This window comes from Poeciliopsis prolifica, unplaced genomic scaffold, assembly GCF_027474105.1.
Source record: "Poeciliopsis prolifica strain line A6 unplaced genomic scaffold, Auburn_PproV2 SCAFFOLD089, whole genome shotgun sequence".
Taxonomy (NCBI): domain Eukaryota; kingdom Metazoa; phylum Chordata; class Actinopteri; order Cyprinodontiformes; family Poeciliidae; genus Poeciliopsis; species Poeciliopsis prolifica.
Window position 1 is genome coordinate 655858 of NW_026562464.1, and position 21213 is coordinate 677070.

General features: G+C 37.9%; 1 protein-coding gene across 6 annotated transcripts in view; it reads right to left on the reverse strand.

The window, feature by feature from the left end:
* The window catches only part of LOC129353379 (suppressor of tumorigenicity 7 protein homolog), a 53722-nt gene that overhangs the window by 19800 nt on the left and 12709 nt on the right, over positions 1–21213 (reverse strand). For all 6 annotated transcript variants that reach the window (XM_055022682.1, XM_055022681.1, XM_055022680.1 and 3 more), the window contains 2 exons: positions 3399–3481; positions 95–254 (listed from right to left, as the gene is read on the reverse strand). In XM_055022682.1, the coding sequence (XP_054878657.1) occupies positions 95–254; positions 3399–3476 (238 nt within the window). In that variant the 5' untranslated portion in view covers positions 3477–3481. The remainder of the gene's footprint in view (positions 1–94; positions 255–3398; positions 3482–21213) is intronic.

Below are 21213 nucleotides of genomic sequence, written 5' to 3' on the forward strand. Positions count from 1 at the left end.
GAGGAAAAGATTGAAGAAGTAAAGCATGATGGGATTATGTGACCACCACCTTTAGTCATCATGGACTCTGGAAAGAAGCACAGCCACTTCTTACCAGACACACTTTGCCGATTGGAGTCAGCGTCTCCATTGCTTGTGTTAGAGTTGCTGGGAGAACTGCTATCCACTCCACCCAGCAGGGGGCGCAGGTGGCTCACAGACACTTGCTCTATGAAGGAGGTCCCATATTTCCTGAAATACCACCACTCAAAGATCTGAAAAAGGAAGCACAGATGATAGAATGACTTAAGTAACTCAGAATTAAACAGTCATTTTCATAAGATCAATGGAAATGTCTTTTTTTTTTTTTTAACAAAAAAGCTGCCTGGTTTTTTCATAAAAATATATATATATATATCTCGAGAGCTTTTATTTAAACAGAATCTCTCGATAGTTTGATTAGAAAAATTGGTTTCGAAATTAAAATTGAATCTGAAGACACTGAAAGATACACACTTCTACATCATTACATCTAAAGTGCAGTCTGATTAAGAAACCATTTTTCAAAGCAGTGGTGAGCTTTTAGATCCCTAAATTTTAAAAAATACATGCAAATATGTGAGGTGAAAAGAATGTAAACGCAAAAGTATCAAGTTGGACATTGTTTCACCTCCATGCTACAACTGTAGCATGGTTCCTCTACGGCAACAAGGTGTCGGAACATTAAGCAAGAAATTTTAGTTTATATTGTTGAGGTAGGAAAATTTTTCAAAATGTAGGTTGTTAAAAATAAAATTGTTATAAAAGTATTACTGATTAAACTTTAGCTTTAATAACATAAAGCTACATAATGTTTAAAGTTTATGTCAGATCATAATTTCTTGGTCAATGACAAGTTATCATAAATACATTTTGAATGTCAACTTTGTGTTAAGTGTCATGATTTACCGAATGACACTTTACAACAACAGTCATGAATATTCATAAAGACTTACTCATGTTCATGACAGGTGTTATGTCATGTTTATGATGGTGTCATGACAGTTTTATTCACAACCCCTCAAAGTGTTACTTTTTGTTTTTTTAGTTTTCAGAGAACTCACATTTGGCTTCCATACTGTCATGGTGTTAGAGGACCTTAATTATCATTCCCCCTCAAAAAAAAGAGAGAAATGCTCAGTGTATGAAGTGCTTGAGCTAATAATGAGAAGGCCAGAATCTTCCTGAGAGGTTGACAGTAGCTTCATTTCTAATAAAAATGAGCGCAAATCTTGGTCGATATTCTGTGAATGCCGGAAAAATACATTTTTGCAATTTTGATATTTTCGTTAAGTAAGAAATGTGATGCTGTGAGAGCTGGTGGAGCCAGCTGCTGATTGTCCGGGAAAAAACAAAACAAAAAAAAACATTATCCTCCTATCACTTCCTGTCGTCTTCTTTATGGTTTCCGCCATTAGTGACATCTGGCTGTTGATGACGTGATTGATATGATGCAAAAAAAATTGTTTCCGTTGCAGTGTTGAAATACATCTATTTCAATCTGGCAAAAAAAAAAGAATAATTTCAACCCAGCAGAAAAACTTTTAATCAAAAATAAAAAAATAAACTGTCTTTTTTCAAAATTAGCGTGTTTCCATTCAGCTAATTAATTTTCACAATTTCAATTTGCACAATTTAAGGGTGAACAGAAATGCAGCTAGTGATGCTCTTGAATATTTTCCATTTGTGAATAATTCTTTTTACATCGGAATGAAAAATCGATGGCCAACAACAGAAACTGTTGCTCAAGTTTTTCCTCCAACACGTCAACGTTCTCCTGTAAGTTCCAGATAAAGGTTTCATAAAGGTTCTCACACCTGCTGAAGATTAGTTAATCAGGTGCCGCACCCAGCTCTCCCTTCAGGTTTTTACACATCCATTTGACTTCATTTATTAATAAATGACACCATGACATTTCTTGGTTTCTGTACAACTATGATTGGATTTTATATTGTTTTAGGACCTGGTAAATATTGGGAATGTAAAAACTTTCAAATGAAATGAGTGTATATTTCAATTTTTACAGATTTTTAATTGACAACCACTTACCCACTGAAATGACCAAGAGTAGCAACACAAACTCAAATTATTGTGCCACTGACTTAACAAAAACCCAAACCGTTTCATTTAGACATTTCAGAGCATTTCCAAGCCTCCTACACAAACTGGCTGAAAGCCTGCAGGGAAGAGAGCAGGAGTTTATTAACAGAAGAACTATTTTAAACTACAGATCAAACACCGCTGCACAGTTTGCCGTCTCTGTAAAAAGACTGGAAGAGGGAAAAATCTAGAAATCTGGGAGTACATAATATACAGCAGTAAAGATGTCAAATTGTAATCGAGTGATCATATGGTCCACTGAAGAATAACCGGGAGAAAAAACTTCCAGTCAGTGAAGCTTATTATGGCTTTTAAACCGTTAAGTGTTTTTAAGTGATTTGTTAAGTGATCCTAACAAATTTTACAAAGTGTACAAAAAATTATTTCCCTTCAACAAAATGAATGAGAACGCGAGTTAAAAATCACACAGTCGTCAAACTGAACATAGAACTTTTATTCTCAGTTGATGCACTAAGAAATGTAATGCAAAATCTAAAAGTGGTAAGAGTTTCAGACATTTTAGCACAGATGCACCAAGAAATGGTTTGGTGACTGAAACTTGGCAATTTTCAGCTTTTATTCATCCTGATAAATGACTGGTCAGAAACTCTAATATATCAAATCAGCAAAAAAAAGCCTGACTTGGATAAAAGTACTCTGCTGTAGGGATGTGCGACATATTGGCATTTACATCAGTATTGGCAGATATTAACAGCAGATTTCTATCTTGTTGCTGTTTGTTTCTAGAGGGGAGTTAGCAGAAGTTCCTCATGTGGTCATTGTCTAGTAATTTGTTTGGTCACACTACCTGCTTTTCTATTTACCATATAACTGCATAATTTGCGAATTTGAAAATAAATTTGCTTAACGGAAACACTCCAAATCGTTTTATCAAAACTCATATTTTGATAAAATGATTTTGAACTTTATTGGTGTATTAAAATGTATTTATTTTGCAAAACTGACATGGAAACACTTTTTTCGCATCACGCATAAGTCACATAATCAACAACTGGACACTGCCACTGGCACAAGTTTTGCGCACATTTGTAAAGGAATGGGAGCTTGTCATAGTGATGCAGTGCAGGACTGCCGCGATTTTTCCAAAGTGTTGATTTATGTGTATAATAACATACAATATCAGTATCAACCATAATGTCATATGTAGGTGCATTCCTACATGTCTGAATTGTTAATAAGTTCAAATATCTCATATGAAAGTCATCATCAATGCCTATTTTAGTCCAGATAAGTAAAATCTAAAGACAAACACAGCTTACCAATATGAGTCCAGATATGAGGGACGATGTGCCTGTCAGAGCCACGTAGAACTTGGGAGTCAAGGTGTTGAGAAACATGCTTACTAAAGAGAGAACACAAAAAACAAGACGGTACAAGAGTTAGCTCTTCCTAATAAAACAGTCTCTCTTCCAGCCTACAGAGACCTGCTTTAGAAAACATGTTTGGAAGATCAAATGCTGTAAAACCTTTGAAAGAAAAAGTAGGTTGTGTCTACAGAGAAACATCAAAAAGGCTCAAGATTCAAGTTTATTTGTAATTCCGACACAGGAAATGTTTCATGCAGAATATCATTTTCATGTTGTGTATGATGTTTCCCAGAGAGCCCTGCTGCTTAGATGTGAAATTACAAAAGAACATAGAGTGAGGAACAAAATGAGACAGAAATGGCAGCTGAACTGGGAAACACAATGGCAAGGTTACTTTGAGTAGAAAAAAAGCAATTTATAACAAAAACTGAACATTTATGTGGTTAAAATAAAAACTGTATTGAGACACAGAAATTACTTTGTCAAACTCCAACCAGGCCATAAAGGCGTCTTTTACTTTCACGCATTGTATTGTTTGGAATATCACTAAGGATGAAAACAACAAGAGTGAAAAATGGAGACACCTTTCACCGTAACAAGTCACACAAACCTGATCAGGGGGAAGAGAAAACAAGCTGCAGATGACCTGTCCAAATACCTAACTGCATGATGTTTGGCATTTCTTAGTTCCATATACACAGTTTGATTAGCCTTATAAAAGCTTTCATTTGACTTTCCAAACTGCTGAATGTCTCTTTATCCACAGAGAAAAAAAAAAGTATAACTTCTTCCTAGATTATTTCTCAAATATTTAACACAGTGACAAATTACAAAGGAACAAAAGCCAGGCAGTATCACTAAGGCTCACACATAGAGAAGGCATGAAAAGCCTTAGTTCTCAATTACAGAAATGTGTAACTTTGAAAGAGCTGGGCCTCAGCTTTACCTGAAGTCAAGTTAAAGCCTGTAATTGTATCGTATTGTATCCCAACGTATTGAAAGAAAATTAATGAGGAAAAAATATTGCAAGATTCCTGGCAAATATTACCAAAATAGTGACTTCGCAAAAAAGTTTTTAAAATTAAAATGGCAAAATCCTGGAGGGACTGACTGGATTAGCCAACAATTATTGCACTCCAAATAATTGAGATATGAATATTACACACACTGACACTGTGATGAAGATATTGTCTCTAAATACAGTCAGGATGTCAGTTTTACCTGATGGACCTTAAACAAGGTACAAAATGAAATGCTTAAATATACTGTAAAATTACTGAAATAAATTGTTTTTCCATTTATGGGACTATAATACTAGTAAATGTAGAACTATTCATTAGAGTTGTTGAGATAAAAAAAAAATCATATTAACTATAATGCAGTATGATAATTCTCAATACTTTATTCAGCCTAGTCTTTAGCTTGGTACATTTGAGTGGTGATTTAAGGTTATGTTGGCTCCTTATTAAGTCTTGAGGACGTGAGCAGACACCACTCAAATAGTCCGGCCTTATACAAACACAGACAAACATGCATAAATTAAGTGCAGCTGGATAGCTATTCAGAGTAGTGAAGTGGAGCCTCTCACTCCTACAGAGACGGCCTTTCTGAGAAACTTGCAGTGAAACCCTCATCACAGCTGCCACTGTGATGAGACAGCAGCGGACAGCAGCGTCCTCTAGAAGAGGACACTGCTGCCTGCCTGACGAATGATTTTTAATTAAGTCACCCTATGAACCATAATTAGACACAGCAGTTGATCTACATTACCAGAAGAACAGGACGCAGAGCAAGCTATGTGTACACATATTTCATTTATTAACAGCTTTGACAACATGAAAGCTCTTCATCTCTTTCAATGCAACACTTTTAAAGTCAAAATCCCAAAGATTTAAAGACTTCAAAAGCTCCGATTTATCAGTAAAGTTGGAGAACAAAATTTATTTTTCAACATGTCTTGTTTTGAATTGAACGTTAGTGTTTCTATATAAAATAATATAATAATATTGCTCATGTTAAACCTCGTCTTTTATGTCTTCATTTCTGTTGCCACTGTTTACAAAAGCAGATAGTTACCAGATAGATAGTTACTTTAGATAGTTACCATAATTTGGTAACTATCTAAAAACATGTTAGGACATGTTACACCAATTTTATTGCTGTTGCAAGTTATTCATGAAAAGGAAAACATGGCTTTTTGAACAAAAATGGTTTTTCGAGGTTGTAGATCTTTTGCAGATGGAAACAAATAATCCATCTGATAGAGAACACCTGATATAGCTTGAACAATTTTGCAAGGAAGAATGGAGTAAAACTCAGCAGCCTGCCTGTACAGACTCCATGCTCCAAAGGTTCATAAATCCAATCAAAATGCTTTCTTTAAAATCTATAAATACTCTTAAAATATGAATCTAAAACTAATAGAGCTGTATGGATACCTGAACTCAGGTGAGACACAATGCTGATTTCACAAGAATGAGACAAGATTTTATTTCTTTCAAGATTACATTTATACTTCAAAAAGGTCTTTATTCTGCATTTATGCAGATTTTGCCACAAATTGAACAAAAAATCCTTTTATGTTCTGATTTGTTTTTATCTCTTCAGACCTTAGGACAGTTTTCTTACTGTGCTTGGTCTGCTGTACAACATTTTTGGATAGAATGAGTCGTGAGTGTAGTGTAGCCTAACACATCTTACTCTCTTACTCTTTGCAACTAAACAAGTTGGAGTACTTACACATTTTCTTGCCTTTCACTATGTTCCATTTAAAGTTCCAAGTAGAAGAAGAGAGCATTTATTTTAACGAGACTTAATATGATGCTTTAACACCGCATGATCTTGTATGACGAGATCTTGTAATAGCCCAAAAATTACAGGGTTTCCTCCAGTGTAATATCAGCCTGGTGGGCCACCAGGCTTTATTTCCCCACATCAGGATAAATGTTGTGTGTTTATTTTATTTACGTTTTTTTATACACCAGTAACAGGAAAAACAGAATAAACTAGGTTTATAGCTGATGCATTGAACTATGCGTGAGGGGTTGTGCACCAATTGTGCTGTCTCTGCACCTCCTGCACCTGCCTGTTGGCGTCACGATATGTATATAGTGAATGAGCCAAACATTCGAATGCTTACCCACAAAAATGGGCAGTACTACACACCAGAAGCATGCTGAATGCTACAAAAAGCATGTGGTTGAAGAGCAACATGCTAAGGGACATTCAGCTAGATATTAGAGGAGATTTGGGTACGACTTGTTTTGACTGGACTACTTTGAGAAACATTTGAGTTAGAATTATGTTCTAAAGTTCTGCTTCAGCCTCTGTCTTTAGGGTGGATGAAGCTACCACTCCAATGAGTTCATGTTGGTTACAAAGGAGGATAACATGATGAATTTAAAGATAGAGAGCATCAGACAGATTCAGGACTAAATGTCAACAGAGACATTGGGAGAAGTGACCTTCCACAAGACACTATAAATGGCAAACTGCTGGTCTGAAGAAAATGATAAAAGACACACATTTAACCAACTATGTGACCATAACGTGTGACCATACTAGCCCTAAGAAACTCTGTATGAATCAATGACAATTTACATCAGATGAAAATATTTTATCTGCTTAATATATCACAACCACCAGGATTTGCTTAATGTTTAATGTGGTATCTTCTGTTTAGACTGTTTTTGAAAACTGAAATATTAAAAAAGCAAGAGAAAAAAAATAACTGTTTATTTTAAGGTATGAAATCTGACCCTGGACATCCCGATGGAGACCTAGCATCTTGAACTGCAAACTTCAAGCAGTTCCATTTATTCCAGAAACACACACCTGAAGAGAACACTCTGGGGAGTTCCCTTCAGACGAAAACTGAAGGTCTCCAAGAACGTCAGAGCACCTGTTCCATACGGATTACTGCAAAAGGCAGACTGATAATGATACAGAGTGTTATTACCCAACCACATAGACATACACTGTTATTAATTACTACACAAAGACGTTTTTTGAGCACATCATTTTTAGGTATAATTTTTAACTCCAAGCTGGATAAACTTGAATGCTTAATGGATTTAAGAGTAGCAGCTGGTGTGTTTCTATGTAATGAGGGAGGATGTCGCCTAAGGAGGTATATGCCCTATTTCAAGGTGTGAAAAATTATTAACTAGATAATTTTTCTTTAAGTTAACTGGGACAAAAAAAAGAGATTTAACTGACTTTGAAAAATAAAGAATGACCACAAGTCTTTAAGATGGTGCACGACTGTTGTTATCGCTAAGATATTAGGATGTGATCACAGAACCATCAAACGTTTTGTTGTAAATAGTCAACAGGATTTCCTGAAATGTGTTGAGAACAAAAGACAGCATAGATGTGCAAAAAATCAAACCGGAAGTGACCAGAAACAGGAAGTGACACGGCAAAAGGTGATAAATACAAGGTTTATTCTCGGCCTGCTCAACAAGCCGCAATGTAAACAGAGATATCTGCAACAGCTGGTGTGTCCCTCACACACATGGGCACTAAAATCAGCCACAGAAACAGTGAATCAGCAGGCCTTCATGAATATCAATGCTCAATGTACAGAAGCACCTGCTGTACAGCATGAAAAGGCCATTTGAAGGGTAAACTTCACAAACACAAGCGCCTGAGAATTCATCACTATACTCAGCGTGCCAGCTGCAGACCAAATTCAGCCACATCACTTACCCTCCATTCCACTATGGAGAAATGTCTAGACAGCAGCTAGCCAGGTTTCAGAGGACATGTTTGCGAGCGGGAGCCTCCATCCTGGTGCACCTTGGCTTTCCTCAGCTGCTCCGCTGCATGTGCGTGTGTGTGAGAGGACACCCATTCAAGTGGAAGCTGGTTCTGTCCCACTCTATCCCCCAGTAACCCCACAAAAACTATACAGTCGGGGGGTGGCGTGCAGCTACCCGTCTGGCCAATCAATAACGTGGATTTTAATGAAGCGGACAGGGGTGGAGTGCATCTTAGTCGACCCTCCTGTGGGGGTAACCATGACAACCTACAAACGGCTCGAAAGGGGGACAGAATAATGTGTTTCAGATTTCACGTCTATAGAAGATTCATCTTGCAACCAAAATTTCATTAAATAAATTTTTTTTCTCAGTCACACTTGAATCAAGATCTTTGCCTTATCCTAAACCTACCCCTGCATACACAAAATAGAAAAAATACACATACCTTTTTTCTACTGTCTTCAGTAGAAAGACAGCTTTAGTTCATCTAAAGCTGACTGCTCTTATCGATGGAATAATGAATTGATATGTAGCCATTGGCTCAAAAATCTGAGTTTTCTCCTGTGGGAAGACATGACATTAAAGACTAAATTCTTCATATGCTGAATTACAAAAACAGTTAAATATTAACATTATATTGTATCAGCTGTATTAAACACTTAAGACATATTTATGGAATGTAACAAATAGGAACTAATTGTGTTGCTGAGTAGAAAAAAAATTTAAATAATAAAATATAGGAAACACTTAATTTCTCATGAACAAAGGTTTTCATACAGATGCTGCAGAATCTATTCCATAACCAGTGTTGATGTGTTTTTGGGATCACTATCCAGTAGGAAACTTAATAGTGTCAAACTTTTATCCATTTCACTATGGATTTCAATGCTTCATCCAGCAATAATAGACCCCACATCATGATACTACCACTACTACCATATACAGTTAGTCGCAGGCGTGAAAGTTGGTCTCTGGGTTCCTACATGTGCTAGTGATTTAGGAGTCAAAACTTATCAACAAAAAAACAGAAAAGATGTACAAGTGTCTGTTCAGTTGACTGGTATTTAGAAGCGGATACTGTAGACTTTGAAACTTGTGTAAATCTACATTTATCTTTATTAATTCAAATTATATCTTGCAACGCCTCCCCAAAAAAGAAGTGTATGTTCAAATTAATCAATATTAAAGTATTAATAACTGCTAGCAAATAAATGGGGGAAAAACAGCATTGGCAACAGACTAAAACCCTCATGCTGATAAAAAGTACACAAGCCATTGTATCAGATTATGATCAAAGAAAGATGCTGAAAATGCATAAAAATCAAAAACCTCTCAACATCCAAGTTTTGGGCTTAGTTAACCTTCAGCTCCACAATCGCTTCAGGGACAAAAATAGCAAAGTCAGCAGTTACCACAGAAACCCGATCGCCCTGGCGTTTTGCAGTTCTTACAGGGGTTACCACAGCAACTGAGACAGCTGGTTGCCGTCAGAAAGCTTCGATCAAATGGCCGTCTTCAGTAAGCATCTGAGCAGGACTGACTCAGGAGGTCCTATTAACAGCTTAACACTGCAACAAAAAACACTATGTGCCCTCAGTTAGGGTGACATCCAAAAAGAAAAATTAACAGACAAGGCTAGAAGGAAATAAAAACAAATAAGCAAATACCAAGAAGCTCAGTGTCAAGGGGACAGCTAAATACTGAAGGAAAGGAAGCTTTTTTATATAGACCTGAAACACCTGTGTGACTCAACCTCAGACAAACAGAGAAGAAGAATAAATCTTGTCACCTTGAGAAATACCACTGGTAAAATAAAATGTGGCACTTTGTAGGATTATTGGATATAAATGTGCTAATGATGGACAATGGAAACAAAGTTGTGGCAAAAGTGAAAAATGCTGGTGTTTACTAAAAAATGTTCAGAATCAATAAAAATTTTTAAACATCAAAGATATTTGTTTTTAATTTGATATTAAGATTAATCAACCATCAGACTGATGCAAAGTAGTATTATACCCTCTAAGCTCTTACGTGTTTCAGGAACTTCTTTAAAAATGTGGACTGAGGACGTTGGGCACGTCTGAGCTGCTGCTACATGTTTAGCATTGTTTTAGGCTTGAATCGTTTCACTGATGGGCTAACTGTTTTAGCACAAAACAAACAAAGATTAGGAGAGAATACACCTATTCTTTGTTTACTTATGAATGAATTTAAACAACTTCAATTTTCTAGCAGATACATCCTCACAAATAATTAAATGAACTTGGCATGTGGTATGTTAACTTACATAAACGTAAATACATTTCATTGTTATTGATTGAAGGTCATCTACCTGATTTTGTCTTGAATAAAGCAAAAATAAAGAAAAAGAATAGTCTCATGCTTTCTTCCAGGTTAACAAAGCCCTCATTGAGTTACAGCCTCCAATAAATTTAAAAATGTTTTTTTTCCCAAGCTAAAAATACTTGCGTATTATTTCATCTTTGTTGTTTTGGAGAACTGCTGAGAATGAACACAGTAAAATAAGTACATACACCCTAACATCAAAGGTTTTACAACGTAGGACATAAAAATGTTGGTTTGGTTCCTTTATCTGAGCCAAAAGAAGAGCATTCATAAAAATGTCAACACTACAGCTAGCAAGAGACATGGGAGGCTCAGATCTCATCAAGTGAGTTCTCTTATATTATAGAGTGGATATCTGGAAATTCATCCACAATGTGGCTGGATGTAGAAGCCTCGTTATGTGATTGCCCTCTTAAAAGCCTTACTTTTTCCTAAAAATATGAAAACCATAAATAAATGTTGTCACAATCCAAACACCGTGAACACAGTCAAGGCTTGGAGAGCGGATCAACACATCGAGGGCAGAACTGAGAAAACATCCCCATTTACACCATTTGTCCAGAACCCTGACTTTCTTCCGGGTATGTTGGATGCAGGTTTTGGGGATTGGGTGGCGAATGGTATTTCCTCTTTGGGCTGTCTTTTTAAGGATGGGATCCTCATGTCTTTTAATCAAGTTGTGGAAATTTTGGAAGTTTGGAGGAGGGAAAAATAACCTCTTCTATTTCTTCCAGCTAAGAGACTTTGTTAAAAAAAGAACCAACTCTACTCAGAGACACTGCGGTTTCAGACATTGAAAAACAGTTTTTCAGAACTTGTGAAGTGTCACTCAGCATGTGCTACGAAACATTAAAATGCTATAAGTGTCACTTATCAACTCTGGCCCAACTCTGGGGAGGAGAGCTGATTATTGACATTACTGATGAAATGTGGAGCAGTATTTGGAACTCTGCCAGAAAAATGACTATTTGTAATCACTCCTGGGCGTTGCAACTTAAATCACTACATAGAGCTCACCTGACCCCAAACCAGGTGACTAAGTTTAAACCAGGGTCCTCCTCCCTGTGCCCTCTGGTTGTGCCCTAAAATCCAGTTCTACTGGGAATCAATTCTGGCTGAGACTAGGAAAATTATCAAAACTAATATTGATATCAATCCTGTGTCTCTTCTCCTTGGTCTACCAAATAAACATATCCAAAATCAAAACAAGAGTAAGTTGTATAATGTCCTAATTTTCTGAATACTGTGTTGCAATGGATTTCTAATAAATCTCCTACTATTTTTGGATGGAAGAGCCTTGTTTTGGAGAATATCCCTCTCGACTCTCCAACATGCCTCGTCCACTCTAAGACTGACACTTTTGGACGCAGATGGAAGCCCTTCTTGGACTATGCTGAAGGACACGTGTCTACCATCCTGTCTCGAGCATTTATAAATGCTTAGATGTGAACTATATAATGATGGAAATATGTACGCCCACCATCTTATCCTTTCTTTTTGTCTCCTATGGACTGCACTGCTGAGCTTTTGTTCTGTGTTATGTTGTTGTTATTAAACAAACATTAATAAACATATCTACAAAAAAAAAGATTGCTTTAAACAAAATTCTGTTTTGTTTAAACAGAATTTTAAGAGGGTTGAATAGCTTTAAATCAAAATGTTCCATTTTCGGTTTTAACTTCACCATGTGTCTCATTAATTTTTTTTATTTTTTTAACTGTTTAATGTCAGATGTCTCTGAGAAGTTTCACAAGCCGTGGTTGGACCATAAACTCTGCCAAAATACAAATATATTATTCCTCTCCTGAACCAGGAATTTGCCATGGAGATTTGATGATAAGACAGAATCAAGACAATACTCCAGGGATGCTTTTGATGAGTGGATAATATTACAACATGACCTAAAGCTAAAAATACTTAAGTATTGTTTCATCTTTGTAGTAGTGCAGACCTTGTCCCTCCTCAAAGATACATTTCCAATTGTCTTATCTTAAAAAAAACAATCAATTTCACATAATACAGTCCTGTACGGGCAATTGTTAAGAATGATGCTGGAGAGCTAATAGATTTTTGTGTGACAACAGGATCTGGGTTCTCATGTGTAAAGGGTGCCAAGGTACTAAATGTTAATGGGCTTTGAATGGAAGGAACTCCTGAGGGATCACTGCGATTGTTTGCTTCTTTGCTGGTGCTCATTAAAAATAAACCGTTTTGAAAAGTGCAAAAAGTTTACTCCTCATAGATTTAAAACATTAGAATATTCCCACATATTGAATCTTACAGAGGGGGAGGCTTCCAATAGAACAAGGCCACTCAAGAATTACTTCCTTATTTCAAAATAAGAGTGTCATCTATAAATACAGGGTTGAATCCCATTTTCTAGGCTGCCTTCCACTTGAAATCCCCAAGCCTTTGGCACTTAATTCAGTTTGTTATATAAAAAATTCCTTCTCACCCACTGAGGGTGGTTCTTATCCTCTGAACTCGGGTCCTCTACCAGGGGCCTGGGAGCTTGAGGGTCCTGCAGTATCTTGGCTGTGCCAAGGACTGCTGCACATTTCTGGACTGAGATGTCTGATGTTGTTCCTGGGATCTGTTGTAGCCATTGATCCAGTTTGGGGGTGACTGCCCCGAGGGCCCCGATGACCTAGATGGGTCACATCCAGTTCCTCTCCAGTTCCTCCCTGAGGCCCTGGTATTTCTCCAATTTCTCCTTTTTCCTGATGTTGCAGTCACTTGGTATTGCTACATGTACCACAACGGTTTTCCTCTGTTGTTTATCCACTACGACAATGTCTGGTTGGTTCGCCATTACCATTCTGTCTGTCTGGATCTGGAAGTCCCACAGGATCTTAGCTCTGGCGTTCTCCACCACCTTTGGGGGTGTTTCCCACTTTGATCTCAGGGTTTCCAGTCCATATTTTGCACAGATGTTTCTGTACACTATGTCTGCCACTTGGTTATGTTGTTCCATATACGCTTTCCCTGCCAGTATCTTGCACCCTGCTGTGATGTGCTGGACTGTCTCAGGGGCCTCCTTGCACAACCTACACCTTGGGTCTTGTCTGGTGTGGTAGATCTGGGCCTCTATTGCTCTGGTGTTTAGGGCCTGTTCCTGGGCGGCCAGGATGAGGGTCTCTGTGCTGTCCTTGAGTCCAGCTTTTTCCAGCAATTGGTAGGATTTACTGATATCAGCCACTTGGGTTATTTGCTGGTGGTACATCCCATGTAGGGGCTTGTCCTCCCATGATGGTATCTCTGGCACCTCAACCTCCGTTCCCTGTTGTCTGAGACATTCACTGAGCACATTGTCTGTTGAGACTTTGTCCCTGATGTATTTATGGATCTTAGTTGTTTCGTCCTGGACAATGGTCTCACACTCACTAGTCCTCTGCCTCCTTCCTTGCGGCTCGTGTACAGTCTCAGGGTGCTGGATTTGGGATGGAACCCTCCATGCATGGTTAGTAGCTTTCTAGTCTTAATATCTGTGGCTTTTATCTCCTCCTTTGGCCAGCTGATTATTCCAGCAGGGTATCTGATTACTGGCAGTGCATAGCTGTTTATCGCACGGATTTTGTTCTTGCCATTGAGCTGGCTTCTCAGGACTTGCCTTATTCGTTGGAGGTATTTAGCTGTGGCTCCTTTCCTTGTGGCCTCATTGAGGTTGCCATTTGCTTGTGGTATAACTAGGTACTTGTAACTGTCCTCTATGTCTGCTATTGTTCTTTGTGGGAGTGAGACTCCTTCTGTGCGGATCACCTTCCCCCTCTTGTGATCAGCCGACCACACTTCTCTAGTCCGAATGACATCCCAATGTCAGTGCTGTAGATCCTGGTGGTGTGGATCAGTGAGTCGATGTCTCGCTCACTCTTGGCATACAGCTTGATGTCATCCATGTAGAGGAGGTGACTGATGTTGGCCCCATTTTTGAGTCGGTATCCGTAGCCAGTCTTGTTGATAATTAGGCTGAGGGGGTTCAGGCCTATGCAGAACAGTAGCGGGGACAGAGCATCTCCTTGGTATATGCCACGTTTGATGGACACTTGTGCAAGTGGTTTGCTTTCCCTGCTAGTATGCTTTCCCTGCCAGGGTGGTTTTCCACAGCTTCATCGAGTTTGCAATGAATGCTCTCAGAATCCTGTTGATGTTATACATCTCTAGGCATTCAATGATCCAAGTATGCGGCATTGAGTCATAGGCTTCTTGTAATCGATCCAAGCCATGCACAGGTTGGTGTGTCGGGTTTTGCAGTCTCTGGCAACTGTGCGGTCTACGAGGAGTTGGTGTTTGGCTCCTCTGGTATTTACACCGATACCCTTCTGTGCCGTGCTCATGTGTTTATCCATGTGTTTGCTTATCTTGGCCGCTATGATGCCTGACATGAGCTTCCAGGTTGTGGAGAGGCAGGTTATTGGTCAGTAGTTGGGTGGGACTGGATCCTTTGATGGGTCCTTCTGGATTAGGATTGTCTGCCCTGCAGTTAACCATTCAGGGTGAGTCCCACTTTGTAGCAGCTGGTTCATTTGGGCTGCCAGTCCCTCATGGAGAGCAATGAGTTTCTTTAGCCAGTAGCCATGGATCATGTCAGGCCCTGGTGCTGTCCAGTTTTTCATGCCTGAGACTCTTTCTTGGACATCTGTCACAGTGATGGTTACCGGGGCTTGCTCAGGGAGGTTGCTGTGGTCCTCTCGTAGAGAGATCAGCCACTGTGCATTGCTGTTGTGGGACGCCTCCCTTCCCCATATGCCTTTCCAGTATTGTTCAGTTGTTGGTTGTTATTACCCTGCCATTGAGAGTACACCTTAGCTGGTTGAGTGGAGAAGAGTCGGTTAATCCTTCTGGATTCATTCTCCCTTGTGTATCTCTTTAGGCGGCTGGCCAAGGCTTGGAGCCTCTGTTTGGCAGTTTCAAGTGCTTCAGGTATGGGCATCTGCCTGTACTTTCTGGGTACTGGTCTTTTCATTGTACCCTTGTGGAGCTCTGACAGTTGGCTCAATTCCCTCCTTGTTACCTTGATTTTAGCCTCTAACCGTCTTTTCCATGGTGGGTATTGGGTCTCATGGTTGCTCTTATAGCCAAGTATCTCAAGGATCACTGATGCTGAGTTGTAGATCAGCTCATTGGTTTCTGTTATGGTGTTGGTAGGGATCGTTCTCAATGCTGCATTCACATTCTCAATGAGACTTTCTGATGGTACTTCACTCAGCCGTTGTAATTGGCGCTGATTCTCTCTCTCAGGTCAGCAGCTGTCTCGTTCAGCTCTGTTTCGCTTGTTGGGGCCGTGTATCCCCTCACTGGGTGGGGACTTGTAGTTAAGTCCCCACAGTCCTGACATCCGGGTTCCTCCCTTTTGCCGTAGCATTGTGTTGTATCTCGTCAATCTCAAGTTGTGATAGCAGTTGCCGTTTGCGGATGTTGGAACACTGAGCTACTAGTTGTTTAGCGCTTAGTGTTGACTGGGATGTCGAAGTAACCATTCCTTTCCAGTCTTTGCATGTAACCTCTCTCACTAGGGTTACTTGAGAAGTAGCATTCCAACAGATCCACATTTTCATCTCTCGCCCATTTCCGTCTTGTTCCAGTAGCCCATTTGTCATCAAGGTGCTCTGGTTCCCCAACACCTGACGCAGACCTTGTTTGGCCGGGCGACGTCTGAGCCGGCATGTTACGCAACTTAGTATCTCTCATGGTATGAGGTAGGCAGTAGCTTGAAGGGTTTGCCTAAGGACCCAGACTGGATTCGAACCCTGCCCTCTCGGGTGATATACTGATGCCTTATGTATTGAGCTATCCAGTCATATATATATATATATATATATATATATATATATATATATATATATATATATTATATATATAATATATATATATATATAATATATAATATATATCTATATATATATATATATATATATATATATATATATATATATATATATATATATTATCTATTATATATATATATATATATATATATATATATATATATATATATATATATATATATATATATATATATATATATATATTTTTTTTTTTTTTTTTTTTCATGTATTCATAGTGCATTTTTAAAAAAGTAAAAATAGTAGTAAGAGTACTACTAATAGTGTAGCAAAAAAATACGCTATTTGGTTACCGGAAAAGGTTAACGTGCTAAAAGCAAGCAGCAAATATTAGCTTTCAGTTTCTCTCCTTCAGATGGAAAACAGCAATAAGTGATCATATTTTGCACAATAAGCACATACATTATGCTAATTAAGTCAGTGGGTAGTTATTTATCATCTCGGGCTTCTAAATAGTTTCACTCTAATTGAACACATAACACAGCTGACTGCAATGTCGAACAATAAGAGTGAAATGTCAGGCATTATTATAGCTATGATTAATATTATTTTAGCAACAGTTATGTTGCTCAAAATGTAACTGTTGTATTTACATTTTGAGATTTATTATGTCACATTAAAAATTTTATATGAATTTATTTATGACATGATGCTATGAAACATAAAGATACCAGCCCAAGTCTTGGTGTATTCTTGTTCGAAAATAAGTTACTTTTAATGAAGTCATTTACACTAATGACAAGGTGTAAAACAAACAACAACAAAAAAAAACATAATATATATTTATATTTACACAGTACAGACCAAAAGTTTGGACACAACCTTCTCATTCAATGGGTTTCCTTTATTTTCATGACTATTTATAAGGCAAAAAAGCCCAGTTATTAACTTGACAGGGCACACCTGTGAAGTGAAAACCATTTCAGGTGACGACTTTATGAAGCTCATCAAGAGAATGCAGAGTGTGTGCAAAGCAGTAATCACAGCAAAAAACTACAATAAAAGGTGTATTTTCAGTTGTTTCACACTTTTTTGTTTGGTACATATTTCATAGTTTGATGTCTTCACTGTGAATCTACAATGCCAATAGTCATGAAAATAAAGGAAACTTGTTGAATGAAAAGGTGTGTCCAAACTTATATATATATATATATATATATATATATATATATATATATATATATATATATATATATATATATATATATAATCCCAGTCTATAATCCCAGTCTATTAATTATAGACTGGGATGTACTTGAATTAGTTTATATTCAAGTACATTTGTTGTTCATGGAGTCTATTAATTATAGACTGGTGTAGTGAAACCTGTTTAATTTAATGTCATTCAATGTTAAGTTAATCTACTGAGGCTATCTAGTGGCAAATGTTATAATTTTGTCTATTACTGGCTTACTGACGCCATCTTGTGGTTACTTTTATTACTACGACTTGTTTACGAGAAAGGAAGAAAGCTGTCGGTCCATGTAGTCCGAAAGGGGCCCTCTTTGTTGTGTTTTCTTTAATCTAAATTCAGAAACGGCATCGTCTGTAAGTACTGTTCTAATTTGCTTGTCATATAAATCATAATTTGCAACCCGTTGACATGTTTTATGTGACGATAGATGTTTTTTTATTCGTGTTAGCCCGACGCGTTAGCCTAGCTGGCATTCATTTTCTGTATCTTTGTGTGTTACAGTTTTACACGATTCTCATTAAACCCTGCTAAAGAACCAAATGGAGTGCTTCTTGGTGGACGGATGGGAAAGTGTTTAGCTACCTGTATAGCTGAGTTACTGTTAAAAGTCACAGTGCTTAGCGAAGCCAGCACAACTGGGATTAATTATATTTAGGCCTGTCACAATAACAGATTTTCCTGGGCGATAAATTGTCTCAAAAATTATTGCGATAAACGATAATATTGTTTGAAGACCTTTTTTCATTGATTTAATGGAAATTACATAATAATACATGTGATTTCCTGCCAAAGATAGATACACTTTACTTTCAAAAGAACACTTAACACTGGGACTGATACACAAAATAAATAAAACAACCAAAAATAAAATACATTTTCAGTCTCCATTAACAACAAATGTACTTGAATAAAAACTAAACAACATAAAGCCAAAGTGGAAATGAATACTGCATTCAACCAAAAGAGTGCAGATTATGAAGTCTGTATATATTGCCCTTCAGTAATAATTAGATTTAAAAAGAGAAGAATCCGAATGCCATAGTTCAAACTACAGGATTTTTTACACCGAATGACAATCTTAGAACATTATTCGTTCTAAGATTGTCACTTGTGTGTTACGGTAGATCGTTGTGGCCGCTCCGATCTAAATCAAAGATTTGCCCAGACAGAGTCACCGGTCACATTCAACAGGCTGCTTAATGCAGCCTGTTGAATGTGACCGGTAGCCAATCAGAAAGCGCGGATTCTCCTCCGTGCTTTCTGAAGGGAAACACTGAGGGAATCCCGAACTCGAAGTCCAGCAGACATCGGAAACAACATGAATGTTTATTCAACATTTCATGCAAAGAAAATATAAATAACTAGGGGAGGAGTTGGAGCGAAATCTACCAGAAAACCCGGTAACTTTTCAGCTGTTCTTCGTTAACGTGACATAAATAGGTTCTAATGATTTTCATTTGGTCAGACTGACACTAGCTACATGCATTGCAGGAAGATTGTAGTAAGGAATAGATTAATGCCTGGTTTCAAAATTAGTGAACTGGACTTATTATTTGTGTCCATTTTTGGACAACACGGTTCGATCAAACCGTATAGCTAGGATTCTTTCGGCTAATGTGTCTCTCAGGTTTTGATAATGGGCCGACAATCCGCGACATAAGATCGTGCAGCGCGCTGGGCATTACACTAAGGAAATAAGGAAGGGAGGGTCAGTGGAGAGCACCGGAGTGGAGCCTTTTTTCATTCAATGTCATCAACAGTAAGAGAAAAAGGCCCGAAGAAACGATATAGCCGATAATTAAAATGAGGTCCATAGTTTTAATTTATCGTGCGATTAATTGATTTATCGTTTATCGCGACAGGCCTAATTATATTTCTATAAAACAATGTGAAAGCAGCTTGCAGCCTCTGCTATGACTTCCAAGCTCAGAGTGGAGATATCTTTGGGGAGATAGGAAGGACTGGTCAGGGTGGCAGTCTGACCCTTGTCTCTGGGGGTGAGGGGTCCCATGTTATAACCTGGGTACAGGGCACTAGGTCCTTCTTCCCAGTATATATATATATATATATATATATATATATATATATATATATAATATATATATATATATATAAAAGTTTGGACACCTTTTCATTCAACGAGTTTCCTTTATTTTCATGACTATTGTGATTGTAGATTCACAGTGAAGACATCAAACTATGAAATATGTACCAAACAAAAAAGTGTGAAACAACTGAAAATACATTTATTGTAGTTTTTGCTGTGATTACTGCTTTGCACACACTCTGCATTCTCTTGATGAGCTTCATAAAGTCATCACCTGAAATGGTTTTCACTTCACAGGTGTGCCCTGTCAAGTTAATGGTAATGGCAAACCAACCAGACATTGTCGAAGTGGATAAACAACAGAGGAAACAGAGACAACAGAGGAAAGCCGTTGTGGTAGATGTAGCAATACCAAGTGACTGCAAAATCAGGAAAAAGGAGAAACTGGAGAAATACCAGGGCCTCAGGGAGGAACTGGAGAGGGCCTGGAAGGTGAAGACCACAGTGGTGCCTGTGGTCATTGGGGCCCTCGGGGCAGTAACCCAAACTGGAGCAGTGGCTACAACAGACCAGGAACAACATCAGACATCTCAGTCCAGAAATGTGCAGCAGTCCTTGGCACAGCCAAGATACTGCAGGACCCTCAAGCTCCCAGGCCTCTGGTAGAGGACCCGAGTTCAGAGGATAAGAACCACCCGCGGTGGGTGAGAAGGGAATTTTTTATGTAAACTACACCTACTGATCAATGTTAACGTAGAAACATCTTTTTCTAACATACACAGCAAATTAAGAGGGTAGAGTAGTCAAATATTTTTATGTTTTAAGTAAGAGTAACACTACTTCAACAAATTTTACTCAAGTGGAAGTCAAAAGTTGCAATATGAAAAATCATTCAAGTAAGATATTTGGTATGATGGCTAGAGAAGTGTGGTCGTACTTGAGTTGTATTAGTTAATCTGATTTAATCTATAAAAATTATGTAATCATAGACAAAACATGAAATTATTGAATTTGTGGTTCTGGTAGTCAGAATAATAAAAATAATGATAAGTACAAATAAATCAAATCGCTAAAAAACAGCAAAATCATGCAGAGCAAACATTTCCACGTCTGAATTTTCCACATGGAACTTTTGAGGTAGGTGACGTATATATGTTAGAACAGTACATCCGATGACAATATCTACAGTTTCCTACATGTTCACTTGACCTCCAAATGCCACAGCAGGCTAAGCAGATAAAAAACATCAGAACAATAAAACTTATTCACAAACCAGATGTTTCACCAGACATGTGTCTGTGCCCACTGCACCTTTGGTTAACGCAAGCTGGTTGTTCATTCAATGACATAACTCCACGTGAGTGGAGTAGTCAGAAGTTTTACTTAAGAGTACTGATCCTTCATGATTTTACTCCAGTAGAAAAAATTGTTTAAGAAGTAAATGTAACTAGTTGCTACTTATATTTTTTTTAACAACTATGCACTAAACCTAAAAGCTGAAAACAAAGCAGTGTGTCTGCAGACAAACACTTGATCAGTGCTGCACTTTTGGTTGCATCAAGAAAAAGAACAA